Here is a 20,940-nt window from a genome sequence, read left to right as displayed (position 1 = left end):
GTAAAAATATTTGTTTAAATATAATTATTTGTACTCATCATTAATAATTTAAATGATTACCATATTTCAATGTGAGAGATGTTTCAAATAATAAGACTGCAATTAGTACATCTTCTTTAAGCACTTTATTCCTTAAGTTCAGTCGAGCATGTGCTTCAGATAGGGAAATTCTACAAAAGAAAATTGAAGCCAATCAAAATATGTTGATAGTATAAAGATGATATATATTTAGGCAGAAACAAACCAAGATATATGTGACCATAAGCCACACATTAAAGATTAACATATTCTTTCTTTAAAAAAATTTAGGCCCTAGCCGGTTTTGCTCAGTGGATACAGCGGACTGAAGGGTCCAGGGTTTGATTCTGGTCAAGGGCACCTGCCTGGGTTGTGGGCTTGGTCCCCAGTGGGGGATGTGCAGGAGGTAGCCAATCAATGATTCTCATCATTGAGATTTCTATCTCTCTCTCCCTCTCCATTCCTCTCTGAAATCAATAAAAAATATATTTAAAAAAAGTTTAGTTTCTTTCCAAAGCATTTTTTTCCTACCAAGATGAACAGACTATTCTATAACAAGCAAGTATCCTGACTTATTATCAAAGAGTTGGTTTCCACCTTGGCTTATTGTTATTATTCTATACCCCCTCTCCCCAAATTCTGTTCAGATAAACACACAGTTGGGAAAGTTAACCTAACTAAAGATCTCTTATAGATACATCCTTAATATTTTCTTCCAGTTCTGCATCTATTTGAAGTCCTCATAGAATCTTGAAATTTCAGTGTTGGAAGAGATCTTTGAGATTAAAGTTCAAACTCCCATCAAATTAATTGAATTTTCTCTACAACATCCCAGGCTAATTATTGTCTAGTTTCTTTTGAACTTTTCCTACAGTTCACTGGGAATCATAAGGCAATCCATGCCTTTATTTTTAAACTACCTTTGATTACCTGAAAATTTTCCCTTAGGCTCTCATTAGGTATGTATAATATTCATGAATGATTGCTGGACTTGAGAATCAGAAAAACTGGGCTAAATCTCCAGAATTCACTACCTGTGTGACATTGTATAAATTATTTAATTTTGAGATTATTTTGAAATTCAGGTATAAAATGGGGATAATAATTCACAGGGGTTTTATGATTTCAAAAATAAGGCAATTGAAAATCTTGGGACTCACCCACGAAGATTATATAAATATGAGCTGAAATTGGTTTCACTGCAATTTCCACCCACTGGTCCCTGGTTCTGTCTTCTGGGATTACAGAAAAAGCCCAATACTTCTTAAATGTGACAGCTCTTCAAATACAACTTTTCTGGTTGTCCCATGTTTTCATTTCTCAAGATAAATATCCCTAGTTCCTTTAAAATGTCATAAGACATAATGTTCAGGCCCCACACCATTCTGGCTAGTGAGCAGATTTAGATAATATTTCTTTTCAGTATAGAATTATTACAGGTATGATTTGACTAGCACAGTGGTCGGCAAACCGCGGCTCTCGAGCCACATGCGGCTCTTTGGCCCCTTGAGTGTGGCTCTTCCACAAAATACCAGGGCCTGGGCGAGTCTATTTTGAAGAAGTGGCGTTAGAAGAAGTTTAAGTTTAAAAAATTGGGCTCTCAAAAGAAATTTCAGTCGTTGTACTGTTGATATTTGGCTCTGTTGACTAATGAGTTTGCCGACCACTGGACTAGCAGAATAGAGAAGAGGCAGAACTAACATTTCCTTACTATATTCTATTTTTTTTAATTGTCTAAAGTGTTACATATGTCTCCTTTTTCCCTGATTGACCCAACCCCCCAGCCATTCCCACCCTGGGCAAGCCCTCACTGCCCCAGTGTCTGTGTCCATTGGTTATGCTAATATGCTTACTATATTCTATTAATGCAACCCAAATCACAGTACTATTAACAACCATGTTATATTGTTTACTCATATTAACCATCAAAAGAATGAAATCTCAAGTCTTTTTCACATTAAGCCATATCACCCTTTCCCATCCATTCACTTGTACTAGGGAGGCTGAGATCTAACTGAGGACATTACATTTATCCTATTAATTTTCTTCTTGTTAGACTAAAACCATCATTCAAACCTGTGAAGAGCTTTCCAGAGATGTTTATTTACAAATTTGATTATCATGTTCCTGCTGTCTCACCCAAGCTCCTTCTAAAAATGTTGACCAGGACAGAATATGTATACAGCCTTTCAGGAAAAGAGAAGAGAGTATTGTTCAGCTCCACTTCTTTAGAAAAGCTAGGATGGTGTTATTAGGTACCTATTAGGTCTATCTAAGTAGGAGAAAAATTCAAGGTTTATGATTCTTCTGATTAGTGGTTCATTTACTACTTCATAACCCCCATCTCCATCCCTGGGGGTTATTTCTACAATGGGAAAAAGTAGAGCTATCATATTAAAATTAACTCTTTTATTTTTGGATCAATACAGTAAACTGAGGCTATATGAGTTTAAATAAAAAACATTTTTTACTGCAGAGAAAAAACATTATGAGAAAACAGAACTTTCAAAGCTTTTAAGCTTTGAGTACTGAGTACTGATTTGAGTATTTTAAATATTACTTCAGAAAAAGGAAAGCATTATATAATTATGTTTACCATTTTAAAACATCACAATTGATTTCTACCTTGTCTTATCTTAAGCATTTTTTCAGCTCTATGAAGATAAATATACCATTGGAAGAAATTAAACATATTTATCTCTTATAGACTCAAACTTGACATTTCCTGCCGGTCCCTCACTTGTCTTATTTTATACTGCAGTTATAACAAGATATTTATTTATTTAATGGGTTACTTTACTCCTGGTCTTACTTTATAATTTGTTTGAGATTATTCTTAAATCTATATCAAATGAAGTAATCGTCTAGCAATAGGGCATTGTTTAAACTATGATGCAGTCACATCACAACACAGTAAAACTGTAATGCAGCTATTAAAACAGAATGAGGTAAATATTTATGTACTGATAGTGTGATAGTATACTATATATACCATGCATGATTCCATTTGGGCAAAAATAGAGTATCCATATAAATATATATTTATATATTGTAATATACATGTATATGAATGTTTAAATAACATAGTCATCTAAAATATATAACGTATTCAAATAAATATGTATTATTATACCTCATATATTTAAATTACATATCTGTATTTGAATGGATAATTTCTGGAAGAATACACAAAAACTGTTAACAGTGATTAAGAAATTTAAATTTGGGACCTTGCCCATGATAAGAGTTATTATCAGAGATAACTTTTTACAACCTATCTTTAGGACAAACAAATATGTAATTACTGAACATCTGCTCTTCTTATTATCCTGTGAGTGACCTTCCTCCTCCATGAAACTTCAAGGTATCTTACTTATCCTTAATTCAGAATGCCATAGATACTCATTTTAACTTTCCATCCCTGAACCTCTCATGTTGTGGGATTCCCATAAGTACTATGTAATTAATTATGGTTATTTACAAAATAAATAAATAGATAAATAAATATGGTTATTTACTTTTGTTAATCTGTTTTATGTCAATTTAATTATCAGACCAGCCAGAAAAACCAAGAAGGGTACAGGAAAATTTCTTCTTCCTGACAAATGTCAACAGCCACATTTTAAAAAACAATCATTTGTATTTGAAATCCATATACTTTTCTCGGACACATCTTATAAAGGGGGTCTAATAAAAATTAATTTAGTGAAAATAAATAATTGGAGGTTCAAATGATGTAACAATATAACAAAAGGAATTGTTAATTCACCTTAAATTCTCTTGGAACAAGGTAAATTATAAACCAACCAACCAGCAATTAAACAAAACAAAAAAAATGAAATAGATAAATTAACTAAGCACATCATTTAAAAGTTAATACTGGCTTTAAAATTTTACAGTGAATACCTACAAATATTTTAATGCAGATGCTGACAGTTTTGATCCACATATAGAATCTGTTCTGATTCTGCGACTTGCTAGATAATAGCCATGAACCATTCTTTCTGCCTCCAAGCTGAATTCTACATTCAAATTCTTTGCAAAAGCCAGCAGCTAAATTAAAAGTGTGAAAAATTTAAGAGACTCAGACTTTATTATATAATCTATATTACAAAAATGCAAAGTATATTGTCATTTTATTTTTTAAAGTTTACATATTTAATCTACATCAAAATTGATTAAATATCTGGGACCATCCCAAAGTCATTGAGCATTTTAAATCAGAGTCTTATATTTGTAAGAATATTAAAGTTTACCCCAAATAACCTCTTCCTCCTTCTTGGTGCAGGAATGTTCGGTGCAATGTATTGGAATGACGTTTAAGTCTTTGTTTCTAATGGAATCAAGGCTCACTCAGGCCTTTCAATGGGAGGGCTTCTCTCAGAAGCTCATTTCCTTTTGAATAGCTTTAATTCTTTGACAGTTTATTTCCTTATAACTTTCCCTCATTGGCCCTCGAGCTTGCCCTCCTTACTTCCCTTTTCTTCCTTTTAAAGAACACAACTGAACACTAGCAATGTGGGAGGCACTGTGTTAACTAGTATGAATTTGGGCCTTGGAGATTCAGTAAGATTTTGGGCAGATAATAAGTTTTCAACATGATTATCAGTATTTTCTGAGTTTTATGCTTTTTTTCTTTCCGAGTGATTCCCAGTTTCTTAAATCCTTATTCAATGACATAATTTCCAGACTTTTTAACAATCTTAGTTGTTTTCTGCTTTTAAAACTCATAGAAAAATTAACCATAAAAATGTTGCTATTAATTATAATCTTTGTATCTTAAAAATAACTTTTTTAAAAAGGATTTGATATGTCCTGGGTTGAATATGTCCTGTCTTCTTTATTTTCCTTATACTCCACAGTTCCCTCCAGACCTTTGGAACTGGATAATACTATTAATTAACTACATCAGTAGCCCTTCTAGGTTTTACCCTTTGGGGGCCCAGTCATGTGCCACCTATATCCCCCTTCAGAAAAAGACTGTTGCTCCAGCTTCTGGGAGTGCTGTCAGAATTTGACCTCTAGCTGTCAAGTTCTTCAGGAATTGCCTCAGGATAACCCATACCAAATGATTCACTGAGGTGCAAGTGGGGAGGGTGTTGTAAACTCCTCTATTTATAAAAAATAAAAATTAAAAAAAAGGACAACTCTGATGGGTCTCTTTAGCTCCAGAGTTCACTGTGAGGCCAGCAAAGGCAATCTTTGGGCCTATATCACAGCTTGACTCCCTCTCTGTCCAATCCTGCTTCCTTCTCCCTTTCAAGGGTATTGATAGAAGAGCACTCCCTGATAAACAATGGTACACTAAGCTCTATCTCAGTCCACCTCCTGGAGAGCCCAGGCTGCAACATATTCTGTCCAATCTATTTTATGTGATAGACAGATTTATCTTTTGGGGAAATCATTTTCACTATTTCACTAGTAAAGTCTATAACTGTTCTTTCCAGTCTGACAAATCAACTATAAACTCCTTTGCCTGAGCTTTTCAAGGCTTATTGTAAATTTGCCAAATCCCAATCCCAGTGACTCCATAATACAATTTTTGCTCCAGTCAGGCAAGTCTTCTCATAGTTTTCCATGCATACTCATTTCTACTTTATGTCTTTGCTCCTATTCTTATTTCTGTTTAGCATGCCCATCCTTCCTGTTATCTAAATCTTACCTTTCCTTAAGACCCTACCAAAGTCTCATCTCCTCTATGAAATGTCCCCAACTCTTACATTCTACTTGCTATCTTCCTTTCTGAAATCCTAAAATACTTATAGTCAGTGCCACTCAGTTTAGCATATAAATGATGACTTAATTGTTTCATGTATCTTATTTATACCTCAGTTAATGATATTTAAAAAAGAAAATTTATGTTTCCATGAGAATTTTAAAAAATCAGAAGTAGGCTCATATATATATGTAATTCAATAAGTACATGACTAATTAATAAACCCATAGATATTTTTGTTTTTGTTTTTCACGGAAAAACTGGGTGAAAATTTCTCCAGGTCATTAGTGTATCTATATTAATTCCTAGAAACAAACTACTTTTTCTTCTATACTAAAAACAAAAAGACCTTTATTGTATTATCAATATTGTTCTTTTTCTGTTCTAATCTATGTGAATAAATAATGCTCATAATTCATTTTTAAGCCCACCTCAACCTTTCAACCTTTTACCCATGCAATATGCCTATAAGGCAGGCAGATAAGAAAACAAAATTTAATGACCCAAGCATTCCCACTTCCCAATATTCTCTGCCTTTTATCTATCCTACTTAGATACTTTAACTCTACTGTGGACAGATTTCTGAATAGTTACTATTAAAAGGGTTTCACTTATAAATATTTGAGTATCTTTAATAACAATGAAAACCATTACTAAATTTATATCATCTACTCTCAGGTTCTCTGAATATGCCACAAATGTTTTCATGTCAGGACATTAAAATGAGCTAGTGAGTCATAATGGACATTCCCTAAAGTCAGAATGCTGAAGGCAGTCATATAAAGAAAATACCTTTGAATAGTCTGTAAAATGTAAATAACAATATATCTATACAGCCTCTCATCATAATTTTCTATAGAAATATTCAATTTTGATTTTTTTCATTGAGATTCCTTAAGCTATAGTGATTTGGACAGTGGTGCAAAGAATAAACTCAACTTTTAAAATATCTATGTCCTTATACATGCTAATATCTAGGATGGGCATGCTAATATCTATGTCCTTTTATTTAACTACTAGAGGCCCAGTGCACGAAAATTCTTGCACTGGGGAGAGGGTTCTTCAGCCCGGCCTGCCCCCTCTCACAGTTCGGGAGCCCTCAGGGGATGTCCTACTGATGGCTTAGGCCCGCTCCCCAGCTGCAGTCTGGCCTCCCTCTGCGGAGGCGACCAGCCGATCAGGGGAAGGCGCCACCCCTTCACCCCCTCGCTGCTACTGCCTCTGGCCTCCCTCTGCGGGAGGTGACCGGCCGATTAGGGGAAGGTGCTGCCTCCATCACCCCACTGCTGCAGCCACTGCTGGCCGCCACGGCTGCGAGGCCTGAGCCCTGGGCCTCGCAGCTGCCAGGGCTCACGGCTGCCTGAGCCCACGGCTGCCTGCCGTCAGCCCTCGTAGCCATTGCGGCTTTGACTGGAGGATGTCTGCTCTAATTAGCATATTACCCTTCTATTAGTATAGACTAGAGGCCCGGTGCACAAAATTCATGCACGGGGCAGGTCCCTCAGCCCGGCCTGCACCCTCTCTAATCCGGGACCCCTTAGGGGATGTCTGACTGCCGGTTTAGGCCTGCGGGATCAGGCCTAAACCAGTAGTCGGACACCCTCTCACAATCCGATACCACTGGCTCCTAACCGCTCACCTGCCTGCCTGCTTGATGCCCTTAAGTGTTCCCCTGCCAGCCTGATCACCCCTAACTGCTCTCCCCTGCCAGCCTGATCACCCCTAATTGCTCTCCCCTGCTGGCCTGATCGCCCCTAACTGCTTCCCTGCTTGCCTGATCACCCCTAATCATCTCTGCCTTGGTCTCTGCCACCGTGGCTTTGTCAGGAAGGATATCCGGAAGACGTCCGGTCTAATTAGCATATTACCCTTTTATTAGTAGAGATAATCCTAAATATTTTCTATGCAATGTCCTTAAAATGTTGTAAAGTTAGCAGAAAGTTGGAACAAATGAATCCTAAAAACAGAAAACTGAATGCTCAAAGAGAGTTGATTTTAAATTGAGAAACATTAGCACAAGTATTCTTGGTAATCATTTTTTCTCTTTTTACCTTTTCAAAATCTTCTGTTGTGAACTGTTTAGAAGCTAAATAAAGCAGCCCTTTAGGATCAATGGCTTTCTTTAAAGTATGTTGCACAGTAGGAAGAAATTGGTGACAAGGAGACGATTCCTTACAGTTAATCAATAATCCAAATACCTCTACAAGATTAGCTGGAATCAAGCTGCAATCCTACATCAAACAAAAACATAAAAGGCAAACATTAAACTCAGGCATTTTCACAAAGACTCAGGAAATAAATCTTAAAATATTTAAGTTATTCATATATTTATAAGATTTGCTTAAATTTAATTATATACTGATAACTATAATAATTATGATTTGCTATTACTAATTATTATTTAAAGCGATTCCTGAATAGCCTGAGAACTTTGTGGTGACTAATTTTTTAAAAATGCTCTTTATTAAGTATTTTCTAATACTTATTATTACATTATTCATTAAAACCTCCACTAAATTCAAATAAAAATTTCTAATGAGCAGAGACATCTGCATGGCATGACTAAAAAACGTAAAAGAATTTCACACTATGTCATTATTTAGTTCTAGTACTAAAGTATAGAAATGGGATAATAACAAAACATTAAGAACAACAAAAACATTAACATTAAAATATGTGGCTAAATTCCCTGAACAACAACACCATAATAATAAAAGCATAATATGCTAATTAGACTGGACATCCTTCCAGACGACCTTCTGGACAAAGCCAGAGCTGCGAGAACTGAGGCAAGCCGCTGCAGCTGTGAGGGCCGAGAGCCAAGCCCCTTGCACGAATTTCATATGTCAGGCCTCTAGTAATAAAATATGCATATATCTTACCATCTGACCAATTAGAGTGTTGGTTTTCTGCATATTTTTCCTTGAAGATGAATCCATATCAATGAAAGACCAAAAACTGCACTGAATGGGAAAAGTCAGTTGTTGATTGGTATCATCCCCAAACTTCTTTCCCGGGATGTATACTGTAATGCTTCTGCTTTCCATAACTAAGTCAAAAGACATTACCCATTTATTAAGTTCATTTTGGTCTATATATCTACAAATCAACAAAAAATATTGTTATATAGAATGTTACTGTCTAAACTTTAGTTAGTAAAGACACAAGTACATTAGATTGTTTTGATTATACAGATACTTGATAATAATGTTCATAGCAGCATTATTCACAATAGTCCCAAACTAACAACAGCCCAAGTGTCCATCATAAGATGAATACATTTTTTAAAAATTATATATGGCCCTAGCTGGTTTGGCTCAGTAGATAGAGCATCAGCCTGCGAACTGAAGGTCCCAGGTTCGATTCTAGTCAAAGGCACATGTCTGGGTTGTGGGCTCGATCCCCAGTGGGGGACTTGCAGGAGGCAGCCGATCCATAATTCTCTCTCATCATGGATGTTTCTCTCTCTCTTCCTCTTCCTTCCTCTCTGAAATCAATAAACATATATTTTAAAAAATTATATATGTATAGCCCTAGCCGGTTTGGGTCAGTGGATAGAGCATCAACCCATGGACTGAAGAGTCCAAGGTTCGATTCCAGTCAAGGGCATGTACCTTGGTTGCAGGTTCCCTGGCCCTGGTTGGGGTGCACACAGAAGGCAACCAATCAGTATGTCTCTTTAAACCCAATATCTCTCTCTGTCTCTCCCTTTCCCTTCTACTCTCTCTAAAAATCAATGGAGCCCTAGCCGGTTTGGCTCAGTGGATAGAGCATCGGCCTGCAAACTGAAGGGTCCCGGGTTTGATTCCAGTTGAGGGCACATGCCCCGGTTGCAGGATTGGTCCCAGTGGAGGACATGCAGGAGGCAGCCAATCAATGATTCTCTCTCATCATTGATGTTTCTATCTCTCTCTCCCTCTCCCTTCTTCTCTGAAATCAATAAAAATATATTTTTTAAAAATCAATGGAAAAATATCCTTGGGTGAGGATTAACAACAACAACAACAAATATATATATATATATCCTTAGGTGAGGATTAACAAAAGTAAATGATACAGCACAGCCAGGTGGGCTTTATTCTAGGTATGCAAAGCTGGTTCAACATTTGAAAATCAACTAATGTAATTCATAATATCAACAGGCTAAAGAAGAAAAATCAAATTATTACATCAATTGATGTGGAAAAGTATTTGATAAAGTCTAACTCTCATTCATTAAAAAATAATTCTCAGTAGATTAGGAATAGAGGGAACTCCTTCAACTTGAAAGAGAACATCTAGAAAAAAACTATTGGTGGCATCATAGTTAAGTTTCCCATCATATTTGGTGAGAAACAGCTTTCTTGCTAAGACCAGGAATAAGACAAAGGTGTCCCTTCTCACTACTGCTTTTCAATATCATATTAGAAGTCCTACCTAATGCAATCAGATAAGAAAAGGAAATAAGTCTGTTTCAATACAAACTGAGAGCAAAGGCATTTTGCCCATTAAAATTTTCTATTTTTATTTATAAAGATTAAATGAAAACTGCCACTTAGTATAATTCTCAGTTTCTAAAACAAGTACAATACACTCTTAACTGTTAAGTAACTCCTTAACAATAATGAGACTATAAGTTAAACAGGTGAAAATTAATTTGAAAAAAATGTTTACCTGATTGAAGCTGTTCAAGTTTATCTTTTTTGTATGAAGCCAAGTCTCCTATAAAGCAGATACCACCTTTAGCTAGCAAAGCACTGCCAGCTTGAATACTAACCGCTCCAGTTCCATAATTATTCCTGAACAGAGTAGGAAAAATTTCAGTAGAGACTGGATGACGTATACCACGGGGCACAAGGTTTATACTATAATTCAAAAGCCTAGGGAAAAATAAATTATTCATTACTATTATTTAATATTTGGTTTTCAGAAATCATAATGTGTAACAGCTACACAATCAAATTTAATTTGATTTCAGAGAGGAAGGGAGAGGGAGAGATAGAAACATCAATGATGAGAGAGAATCATTGATTGGCTGCCTCCAGCGGAAACCCAGGCATATGCCCTGACCCAAAATCGAACTGTGATCTCCTGGTTCATAGGTCAACACTCAACCACTGACCCACATTGGCCGGGTTCCAAGGCCCCTTTTTCTCTGACTTTACAGCGAACTAAAAGCAACCCTGCCTTGGCTAACTTCTGTAACTGTGACCTTTACTTCCAATGAGCTAACAACAGCTCTGACTTGACTCACTTCTTTCCTATGTTTCTAGGGAACCAAAGCAGAGCACCACCTAGGTCCTAGGCTCTCTCTCCCGCTGCTTCTTCTATCCTAAAACTTTCCTTTGTTTCACTGTCCCCAACTTTAATAAACGTACTATCAAAATCACTTGGACTAGTGTTGTGAAATCTTTCCTACATGAAGTCAATAACCTACACACTACAGGCTGGTCTGAAGCAGACCTGCTCCAGGCTGGTCCCTGTCAGGTAACAAAATGACTTATACCCAATTCAATATTAAAACTAATTTATATCCAGTTCAATTGCCTTTCAACAATGGTACCAAAGCAATTAAACAGGGAAAGAAAAGTCTTTCCAAAAAATGGTATACAAAAATTAGAGAAATATAGAGCAAAAACATTAACCTTGACTCCTACCTCAAACCATATACAAAAATTAACTTGCAATAGATAACAGACCTGATGTAGGAGTGAAAACTAGCCCCAGCCAGTGTGGCTCAGTTGGTTGGGTGTCATCCCTTGCACCAAAAGGTTGAGGGCTTGATCCCCTGTAGGGGGCATGTTAGGAGGCAGCCAATTGATGGCATCGATGTTTCTCTTTCTCCCTGTTCCTTCCTCTCTCTCTAAAAGTCAATAAAAATATATATTTTTTAAAAGTGAAAACTACAATGCTTCTAGAAGAAAACATAAAATAATATAATCATGACCTTGGGGTTGCAAACACTTCTTAAACAGAACCGACAAAACATAAACATATAAGAAAGTAATAAATTTGACTTCATCAAAACTAAAAAGTCTGTTCATCAAAGTTATCTAAGTTTTAGACTGGGAGAAACAGTTCACAATACACATATATGACAAAGGAAACAGATCCAGAACAATCCAATTTAAAAGTGAGCAAAGAACTTGAACAGACACTTCCTAAAAGTAGATATGGGTAGCCAATAAGTACATGAAAAAGAGCTCAAATCAGTAGTGATCAGGGAAATGCAAATTAGAATCATAATGAGATACTATTTCATATACACTAGAATGGTTAAATTGAGAAAGACTGACAACACCAGAGAGGAAAGGAGAGGGAGAGATAGGAACATCAAAGGTGAGATTCAGTGGTAAGGATAGAAACAACTGTAACCTTACATTGTACAACCACTTTAGAAAAATGGCACTGTCTTATAAAGGTAAATATACATCTATCTTATGACACAGCATTTCCACTCTTTAGTATTTATCCAAGATAATGAAAACACATGTCCATAGAAAGACTTGTGCAAGAATGTTTACAGCAGCTTTATTTATAATAAAACATGCAAAACCTAAATCTTTACCACCAGAAGAATGGATAAACAAATTCTGGTATAGTCATATAATGGAATACTATTCATCAATAAAAACAATAAACTACTAATACACACAATTGGGTCAATATAAAAAACATGCTGAGTGAAAGAGACTAGACACAGGAGTATGTACTGTATAATTCTACTTATATGAAGTTCAAGAACAGGAAATTAATCTATTGTGACAGAATCACCTGTGGAGATAGGCACTGTTTGGAAGGAGTGAAAGAACTTTCTGAGGTGATGGAAATGTTCTGTATCTAATTGTGGTGATGGCTATAGGAGTGTATGGATTTGTCAAAATTCATCAAATTGTATACTTAAGATCTGATTATTTTTACTAAATATAAATATTACCTAAAAACAAAATAAAACAAAACAAAAAAACCCAAATCTCTCACAGTCTCAAATGCCATAGGAAAAGTCAAAGGTTAATGACAAAAGAAAAGAGACTAAGGCCTTAATTTATAAGAGATATCACAAATCAATAAGAAATAAACAACTTGTCCTAGCCTGTTTGGCTCAGTGGATAGAGCTTTGACCTGTGGACTGAAAGGTCCCAGATTCAATTCTGGTCAAGGGCACATACCTCAGTTGCAGGCTCATCCCGGCCCAGGCCCTGGTTGGGGCTCGTGCAGGAGGCACCCAATCGATGTGTTTCTCTCACATCGATATTTCTCTCTGTCTTTCCCTCTCTCTTCCATGCTCTCTAAAAATCAAAATAAAATTAGATATGATTTGTAAAGATTTGAAAAAAATTAAATCCTTAAAAAAGAGAAACAAACTACTTAGTAGAAAAGTGAAAAATGGTCAAGGAGTTGTCATAGAAAAATAATAGAAGTATTAGACAAGCTGTAAATGATGCCAAAACTTATTTCCAATTAAATAAATTAAAATCAAATTTGTGCAATCCGTAGCTGTTAGCATCATATTTACACTGCAATTTCAGCAAAAACATTTAAATTTTTTATTTGAATTTTATTTTTTAATATATTTTAAAAATTGATTTCAGAGAGGAAGGGAGAGGAAGAGAGAGAAACATCAATGATGACAGAGAATCATTGATTGGCTACCTCCTACACGCCCCACACTGGGGATCAAGCCTGCAACCCGGGCATGTGCCCTCCTGGTTCAAAGGTTGACGCTCAACCACTGAGCCATGCCAGCCAGGCTCTTTTAATTTTAAATTCATTCTATAGATTTGATTTTTTCTTTATAATGGCATACAAGATATTAACATAAGAAGCATGTTCCTAGCTTTCTGAATATTTAAGTAACTTTTAAAAAGGGGTACTTGAAAAAAAATAAATAAAAAATAAAAAGGGGTACTTGCTAGTGAGGAGCCCCAAAATGCTGAGTAAAGGCTTATTTCAATGTTACAGTGATACTCCCAAAACAGTAATTTGGGCACTTTTGACAGCCTTATTTGGGTATAGTGAGTCAGTATTACTGAGTGGAATATTAAAGAAAAATAAGAAAATGGCTTGTTGGCTCTCAGAAGGGAGATTATTTAAAAAATAAAAACGAAGTACAAAAGCGGAACACTAAGGCAGGGAATGGGGGAAGAAGGAAGCCTGATAATGATGCATTTATTTGTAAAGGTCTGAGTGGGGAAACAGAATGAAATTTTAAACTATTAGGTTCTCAAAGCATTGAAAGCAAACATCCCAATTCATATTTTAAAAGTTTTGAAACTCATTGATAAGTGTTTAAATAAATTTTTGCCCAGGTAAGTCCTAAATACTTGTCTTGTAATAATGCTCATGGAAAATATTTATGCAAATCTGTGACCAATTTATTATGTGAAAAAATTCATATCACATATTTTACCTGTCTACAAGAAGAGTATCACTTGTTATAATTAAAATATCCAGGCAATCTTCCAGTTCCTTGTTAGAGTCTCTTGTCTGAACTAGACTCATCAGCAAACAGAGCTTGAGAAAATTGTAAGTCCCAGGAGGAACAATGTGTGATGCAAAGATATTGGCAAGTATTGCTGTAAACTTCCAGCATGAGCTGGAAGTCAAAGAGAGGAGACACCTGAAATTGTCGCTAATCCCTGAGGGAACTGAAAGTAAATAATAACATATTTAAAAGGGTTTTAAAACAAGAAAATGATATGATAGATGTCTAATTCTATTTATCTAAAATATTATCACCAGATTACAGTTAATGATGCCATTTAAAATTTTTATAGATAATATTAAATTATAATATTAAATTACTAGAGGCCCAGTGCACGAAATTCATAATTCGTGATGGGGGGGGGGGGGTGTCCTTCAGCCCAGCCTGTACCCTCTCCAATCTAGGACCCCTTGAGGGATGTTTGACTGCCCATTTAGGCCCGATTCTGGTGGGATCGGGCCTAAACGGGCAGTTGGACATCCCTCTCACAATTCAGGACTGCTGGCTCCCAACCACTCACCTGCCTGCCTGCCTGATTGCCCCTAACCGCTTCTGCCTGCCAGCCTGATCACCCCTAACCACTCCCCTGCCAGCTGGATCGACACCTAACTGCTTCCCTGCCAGCCTGATCTCCCCTAACTGTCCTTCCCTGCAGGCCTGGTCACCCCCAACTGCCCTCCCCTGCTGGCCCAGTCACCCCTAACTGCCCTCTTCTTGCCAGCCTGGTTGCCCCTAACTGCCCTCCCCTGCTGGCCTTGTTGCCACCAACTGCCCTCCCCTGCTGGCCTGGTCCCCCCCAACTGCCTCCCCTGCAGGCCTGGTCCCCCCAACTTCTCTCCCCTTCAGGCCTGGTCGCCCCTAACTGCCCTCCCCTGCTGGCCCAGTCAACCCTAACTGACCTCTTCTTGCTAGCCTGGTTGCCCCTAACTGCCCTCCCCTGCTGGCCTTGTCGTCACCAACTGCCCTCCCCTGCAGGCGTGGTCGTCCCCAACTGCCCTCCCTTGCAGGCCTGGTTCCCCCAAACTGTCCTCCCCTGCAGGCCTGGTCCCCCCGAACTGTCCTCCCCTGCAGGCCTGGTCCCCCCCACTTCTCTCCCCTGCAGGCCTGGTCCTCCCCAACTGCCCTCCCCTGCTGGCCTGATCGCCCACAACTGCCCTCCCCTGCCAGCCATCTTGTGGCTGACATCTTGTGTCCACTTGGGGGCAGCCATCTTTGACCACATGGGGGCGGCCATCTTGTGTGTTGGAGTGATGGTCAATTTGCATATTACACTTTTATTAGCTAGAATGATTGGAGGTCTCTCTGGTCTATCATTTCTATCCCAGGAAAGGAAGCAATCACCTCAAGTGTCCATATAGATTGGTGGTGGGGTGCAAGCAAATTCTTCATTCCTTTCCTTTTAAGACCTATCTGAGCAAAGCCAGATCACAGGGCTCCTGTATTACAGTGTTTGCTTCTGTATTTCTATGCTTGACTAAAAAGCAGAATGGGAAATATTTGACTGTTGCTGTTAAAAGGGCAGATTTACACTCTAGTATTTTGAAAGCATTGTACTATCCTATATAATAAAAGGGTAATATGCAAATTGACCCTAATGGTGGAACAACCAGGAATGACCGGTTGCTCTGACGTGCACTGACCACCAGTCAGTGTGCTCCCACAGGGGGAGCTCCGCTCAGCCACAAGCCGAGCTGATGGCTGCAAGCGCAGCGGCGGTGGCGGGAACCTCTCCCACCTCCACAGCAGCACTAAAGATGTCTGACTGTGATCGGCCTAAGGAAGCGGGCCTAAGCAGTCAGTCGGACATCCCCCGAGGGCTCTCAGGCTGCCAGAGGGATGTCTGACTGCCAGCCTAGGCCTGATCCCCTGGGGAGCAGGCCTAAGCCAGCAGGTGGACATCCCCTGAGGGGTCCTGGACTGCAAGAGGGTGCAGATCGGGCTGAGGGACCCCCCCCCCAAGTGCACGAATTTGCATGCACTGGGCCTCTAGTACTATATGGTAACATTATAGACCTCCACTTTCTCACTCTGTCTAACTCCCAAAAGAGATGAATGATTTAATTGAATTGGTCAGTTTTGGAAGAATAGCTGTGTATATATAACCTAGTCTTTCTCCTTCCGCTTGGGCTATGTGGGAACCATGCCAGAGTCATGGGATAGCCAAGGCTAATTAAGAGTGTGGAGGCCTTATTGATAGTACGCCAGACGGCCAAGGCCACTCTAAACATGGGAACCTTAATCAGAATGTTCAAGACTAAGATACCATATGCAGGTCCAAGGCCACCGCGATCTCACAGTACACTGTGCACGCGTGCCTTTCTGTAGCCAAAATGATTGATGTAACTGTTGACTAGAGGCCTCTTTTGTCTAAATGACATAATACATGTTAACCAGCCAGTCACAGTGTACTGGGGAGAAGCTGAGGCAGGCTCAGAGGATGTAGCTCCTATGTGTGCAGGAAAGCCTGGAGAGGTTGGGGAAGCTGCTGAGGCAGAGAGCTCCGGTGCCCTGGTGAGTCTAGGGCAGGGGTGGCCAAACTTTTTGACTCGAGGGCCACAATGAGTTCTTAAAATGGACCGGAGGGCCGGAACAAAAGCATGGATGGAGTGTTTGTGTGAACTAATATAAATTCAAAGTAAAGGAGCGGAGGGGAGAGCAAGAGGACCCTCCGCTCTTTCGGCTCCGCGGGCCGGATAGAACAGCCGAATGGGCCGGATCCGGCCCACGGGCCGTAGTTTGCCCACGGCTGGTCTAGGGGCAGTGTGTAGCTGCTTAGATAACAACCGTGTGTACAGAGATTGATGCTGCTTTGTGAGAAAGATGTATTTGGTTTATCACCAGTGTGTGGCTACCTGTATGGGACTTTGCTGTGAAGGACTGTTTTGTCTGATGGCTATATGGCCACTGGCTTCTATAAGACTCATTCTTATATAACCACAACTTCTCATGGCTTCTCCTTCTACCACCTGGTGTCCAAGAAGGTCCAGCCCCTGGCAGAGGGGTTTGGCCCCGATAGGTAGTGCAATGGGCAGGGTTTGAGAAGGAACCTGCCCCCACAGTTGGTGTAGTCAAGCAGAATTTAGAATATATGAACTCAGAGCACCTGTGCTGAACTGTGCTCTAGCTGTGCTCTGACAGGCTACCATCATAGAGCAATGATTTCTTCTAATCACCCCTGACCATGGACCAAGGAAGGTTGCCTTAGTGTAGCGTTTACTACATATGAGTGGTTAAATTTGCCTAATTCTGGAGTTCAGCGTGAGAAAGCATACTTTTCCACCTACATATAGGTCATGTTCTGCTACTAAATCAATAAATCTTGAAACACCTCACAGCAGAAAACATTTAAAAGATCACTAAAATGTCTATTGTGCATTAGTGCCTCTCTTTCTTCAACATTTTAATTTTGTTAAGAAACTTTCTCTTCAAGATAAGCAGAGGTATCTAGAATCAACTTGCATTTAAAGTCTACTTTGCCCTCTATAATTGCAGATGGTTATCTAGGGATTCTTTAAAAAATCTAACTCTATTCAAAATTTAACTAGCCCTTGCTACATTTAAATATTTGTGTGCCAAGTTAAAAGAGTAGGTCTGCTCTCCACTTCCGTTTACCTAATGCTTAATTATATTGAAGTTGCTAAAGAAATTGTCAGTAAGAAAGCTGATATTTTGGCCACCATCTGCCTTTCTCTTTTGTCTTATATCTCAATTGGTTCAGAACTCAAATGAGGAAAAGGATGATATTTTATTGGGCTCTCTTTCTCAGATCACAAGCTAAGATCTAATTAAGGCTAGAAAATAAATGTTAGGGTAGAAAAACCTTTTAACTAATCTCTAACTCTTGGTACCCTGAAATATTTTCTCATTGCTAATTATAAAAACAAACAAATACAAAAACAAAAGCAAAATAAGGTTAAGCTAAAAAAAATATTTCATATGGGAAAGGTTCTACATTATCCCATTTTATCTCCTTCATAGCATTTATTATCTGAAATTGTCTTATTGATTAGTTTACAGGTTTACTGTCTACCAACTGATTTCAGAGTAGGAACCTTAACTGCCCTATCACAATTGCATCCCTAGTGCTTAGAAGAGTGCCCAGCACACAGGCAGCCAATACTTATTTCCTAAATAAATGGATTTAAATTTAAATATTTGTTAATATATGATACTAACACTTTCCTTACCTTTTGGATTGCAAAAAGTGATGCTGTTTGCCTCTATACAGACAGAAGTTTGTAAAGTTTTTACACAGGTTGGAATTCCAATAATTTTATACTCATTTCCTATACTCATTTTATTCACCGATTCATCTAAAATTATTAAACACAAAAGAAAATATATTTTCACTAAATGAAACGTGTACATGATCTTATGGTTCAAAGATCTAGAATTAGTAACAATTCAGTAGTTGAATTAGTTATAAAGTATTTACTATTGTTTAGTATAATATCCATATAGAGTGGCATTAATTATGCAAATTGAGGCAAGTTTATTGCTGATAAATTTTGACACTTATAGGCAATGATGAATTATCTTTAAGAAGCATGTTACATAGTAATTAGGTAGTCGCCTATATATGGTCAAAAGGAAAAACAAGATAATTCTACTTAAGATACAATATTTTAACATTAAATGACAAGAAATGTTAATAAAAATGACCTTGTAAGTAATATTTTATTAGAGGGGAAAATAATTTTAAAAGGTATTATTACTGTCTATAATACAGGCAAGGTACTTATCTATACATTACCCAACTGTAAAGTGTAAGATTGATATTGTCATCCCCACTTTATATATGAAGAAACTGGGAGGTTAAGTGCCTTGCACAAAAAGCTAAAGTCATTCTTCTTAAAGGACAGAGTTCTAAAATTACCAAAACTGAAATTCACTTTTAGGTCTGCCTATCTCCAAAGTCTACCTTCTTGCATTATACTAGATTCCTCTTTCACACCTACATATTGGGCAAAATTTTTGCACAAGTTAAAAAACGTTATTTAAAAAAACATACACCAAAAATCTCGATCTTCCATTACACAGTTAGAAGTTGGGTAGCTATAAAGTTAGGAAAGACAGGTTTATAAGGCAAAACAAAGGTTAACTTCTCTCTGTGAGGAAGATCAAATAGTGATCATCATTTTTTATCCTTTTCTCTCTTGCTCTGTTTTTTGTTTTGTTTTGTTTTGTTTTTAAAGTTCCAGAGAACATACTGGTGTACCCTGGAGACCTAGAAAAGAAGAATCAGGCTCAAGAACTGAGAAAATAGAAAATAAAAACCTAAAATCAACCAACCAAACTAGCAACAACAACTAAATGATACAGAATGAATTGCAAAGGGAAAATAAAAATGAATAGTTTTCCATTGTGTCATGGAATCTTAAGAGTTTGATGGATGTGTCCTGAAGTCAAGGAAAGGTCCAGGAGAGATCCAAGATGGCGGCGTAGGTAAACACCTAAACTGCTGCCTCGCACAACAATTTCAAAACTATAACTAAAAGACAAAACGTCTATCACCCAGAACCACGGGAAAGCTGGCTGAGTGGAAGTTCTACAACTAGAAGGAAAGAGCAAACAGCATTGAGGGGTGCACAAGCGCTGAAAAGCTGAGGTACGGAGACGCGAAACGGGCTGGCGACGGGTGACTGGGAGCGCTGCTGTTTTCAACATGAAGGGAGATAAGCTCCCAATTACTCTGAACTCCAGTTTCTGGGGAGACGCGGGGGACCCAAACTCCTACGGGGAGAAGCTGGACTGTCTGCCGTGGGGTCGGAAAGTGAGGGAGGCTTGCTTGCAGGGCTGCGCGCAGGAACAATTGTTTATTGTGCTGGGGCGCGGGACCCGGGGACACAGTCGGAGACGCAGAGGCGCAGAGCTGGCTTACTGGCAGCCATCGCTGTTTGCCATGCCCTAGCCTAGTCACGCCCTGAGACCCCGCCCTGCACAATCTACAAACCCACCCAAGCTCCAAGCAGCGGCTTTAGCATATGAATGGCCTGCCCTATTGCAGCTTAACCTAGCAAACTTGCAGCCGGGGTCAGACAGCTCCAAAACCTCCAAACCCCAAGCAAAGAGGAGAAAACTGTAGTTCTTGCTGTAGCTCCTGCTGGGTGGCCTCAGACAGTAGCTGACCTGCACCCCATTGGAGATCCAGAAGCCAGTGTACCTAGTGGTCAGTGTGAGACACTAGATTTCAACTCCTCACATCCATAAGTGATACATTCAAGAGGCAGACTCAGTGAGCACCAAAGCCCCACTGAAACAAGTCCTGCACCATAAGCGTGTCTCCAGCGCAGCAGTTCTTCCATTATAGACACAGCGGGTCCTCACAGCCAAATGGCCTGGAGGTCAATTCCTCCCTGTGTACCAACAGCAATCAAGGCTTAACTACACCAAGACTTTGCACTCAGCCCACAAAGGGGTGTACCAAAGGCGTCCACCTCAGGTGATTGGGGAGGCTGAGCTACTGGCCCCTATAGGTCACCTACCACACAAAGCCACTCCATCAACATAAGGAAGCAGCAAAATGCGGAGACAAAGAAACATGTCACGAATGAGAGAAATGGAGGAAAGCAAACTAATGGACGACATAGAGTTCAGAACCACATTTATAAGGTTACTCAAGAATCTTCTAAAAACCGCCGAGAAACTTGATGAGACCTCCGAGGAGCTTAGTGAGACCTTCAAGGACCTTAATGAGAATGCCAAAAAAATGGAAAAGGACCAGTCAGAAATTAAGCATACA

At 38.7% G+C, this 20,940-nt stretch overlaps 1 protein-coding gene across 1 annotated transcript in view; it reads right to left on the bottom strand.

The window, feature by feature from the left end:
- Positions 1-20,940, bottom strand: part of MCMDC2 (minichromosome maintenance domain containing 2) — a 47,333-nt gene that overhangs the window by 10,266 nt on the left and 16,127 nt on the right. Inside the window, exons 8-14 of the mRNA XM_080646247.1 lie at positions 18,386-18,511; positions 14,124-14,361; positions 10,388-10,593; positions 8,617-8,783; positions 7,786-7,965; positions 3,929-4,071; positions 61-170 (exon numbers count right to left, since the gene is read on the bottom strand). Of these exons, the coding sequence (XP_080502373.1) occupies positions 61-170; positions 3,929-4,071; positions 7,786-7,965; positions 8,617-8,783; positions 10,388-10,593; positions 14,124-14,361; positions 18,386-18,511 (1,170 nt within the window). The remainder of the gene's footprint in view (positions 1-60; positions 171-3,928; positions 4,072-7,785; positions 7,966-8,616; positions 8,784-10,387; positions 10,594-14,123; positions 14,362-18,385; positions 18,512-20,940) is intronic.

The sequence above is a fragment of the Plecotus auritus genome (genome assembly GCF_963455305.1).
Source record: "Plecotus auritus genome assembly, chromosome: 11".
Taxonomy (NCBI): Eukaryota; Metazoa; Chordata; class Mammalia; order Chiroptera; family Vespertilionidae; genus Plecotus; species Plecotus auritus.
Note: the sequence above shows the minus strand (reverse complement) of the source record. Positions and strands in the feature narration are given on the sequence as shown.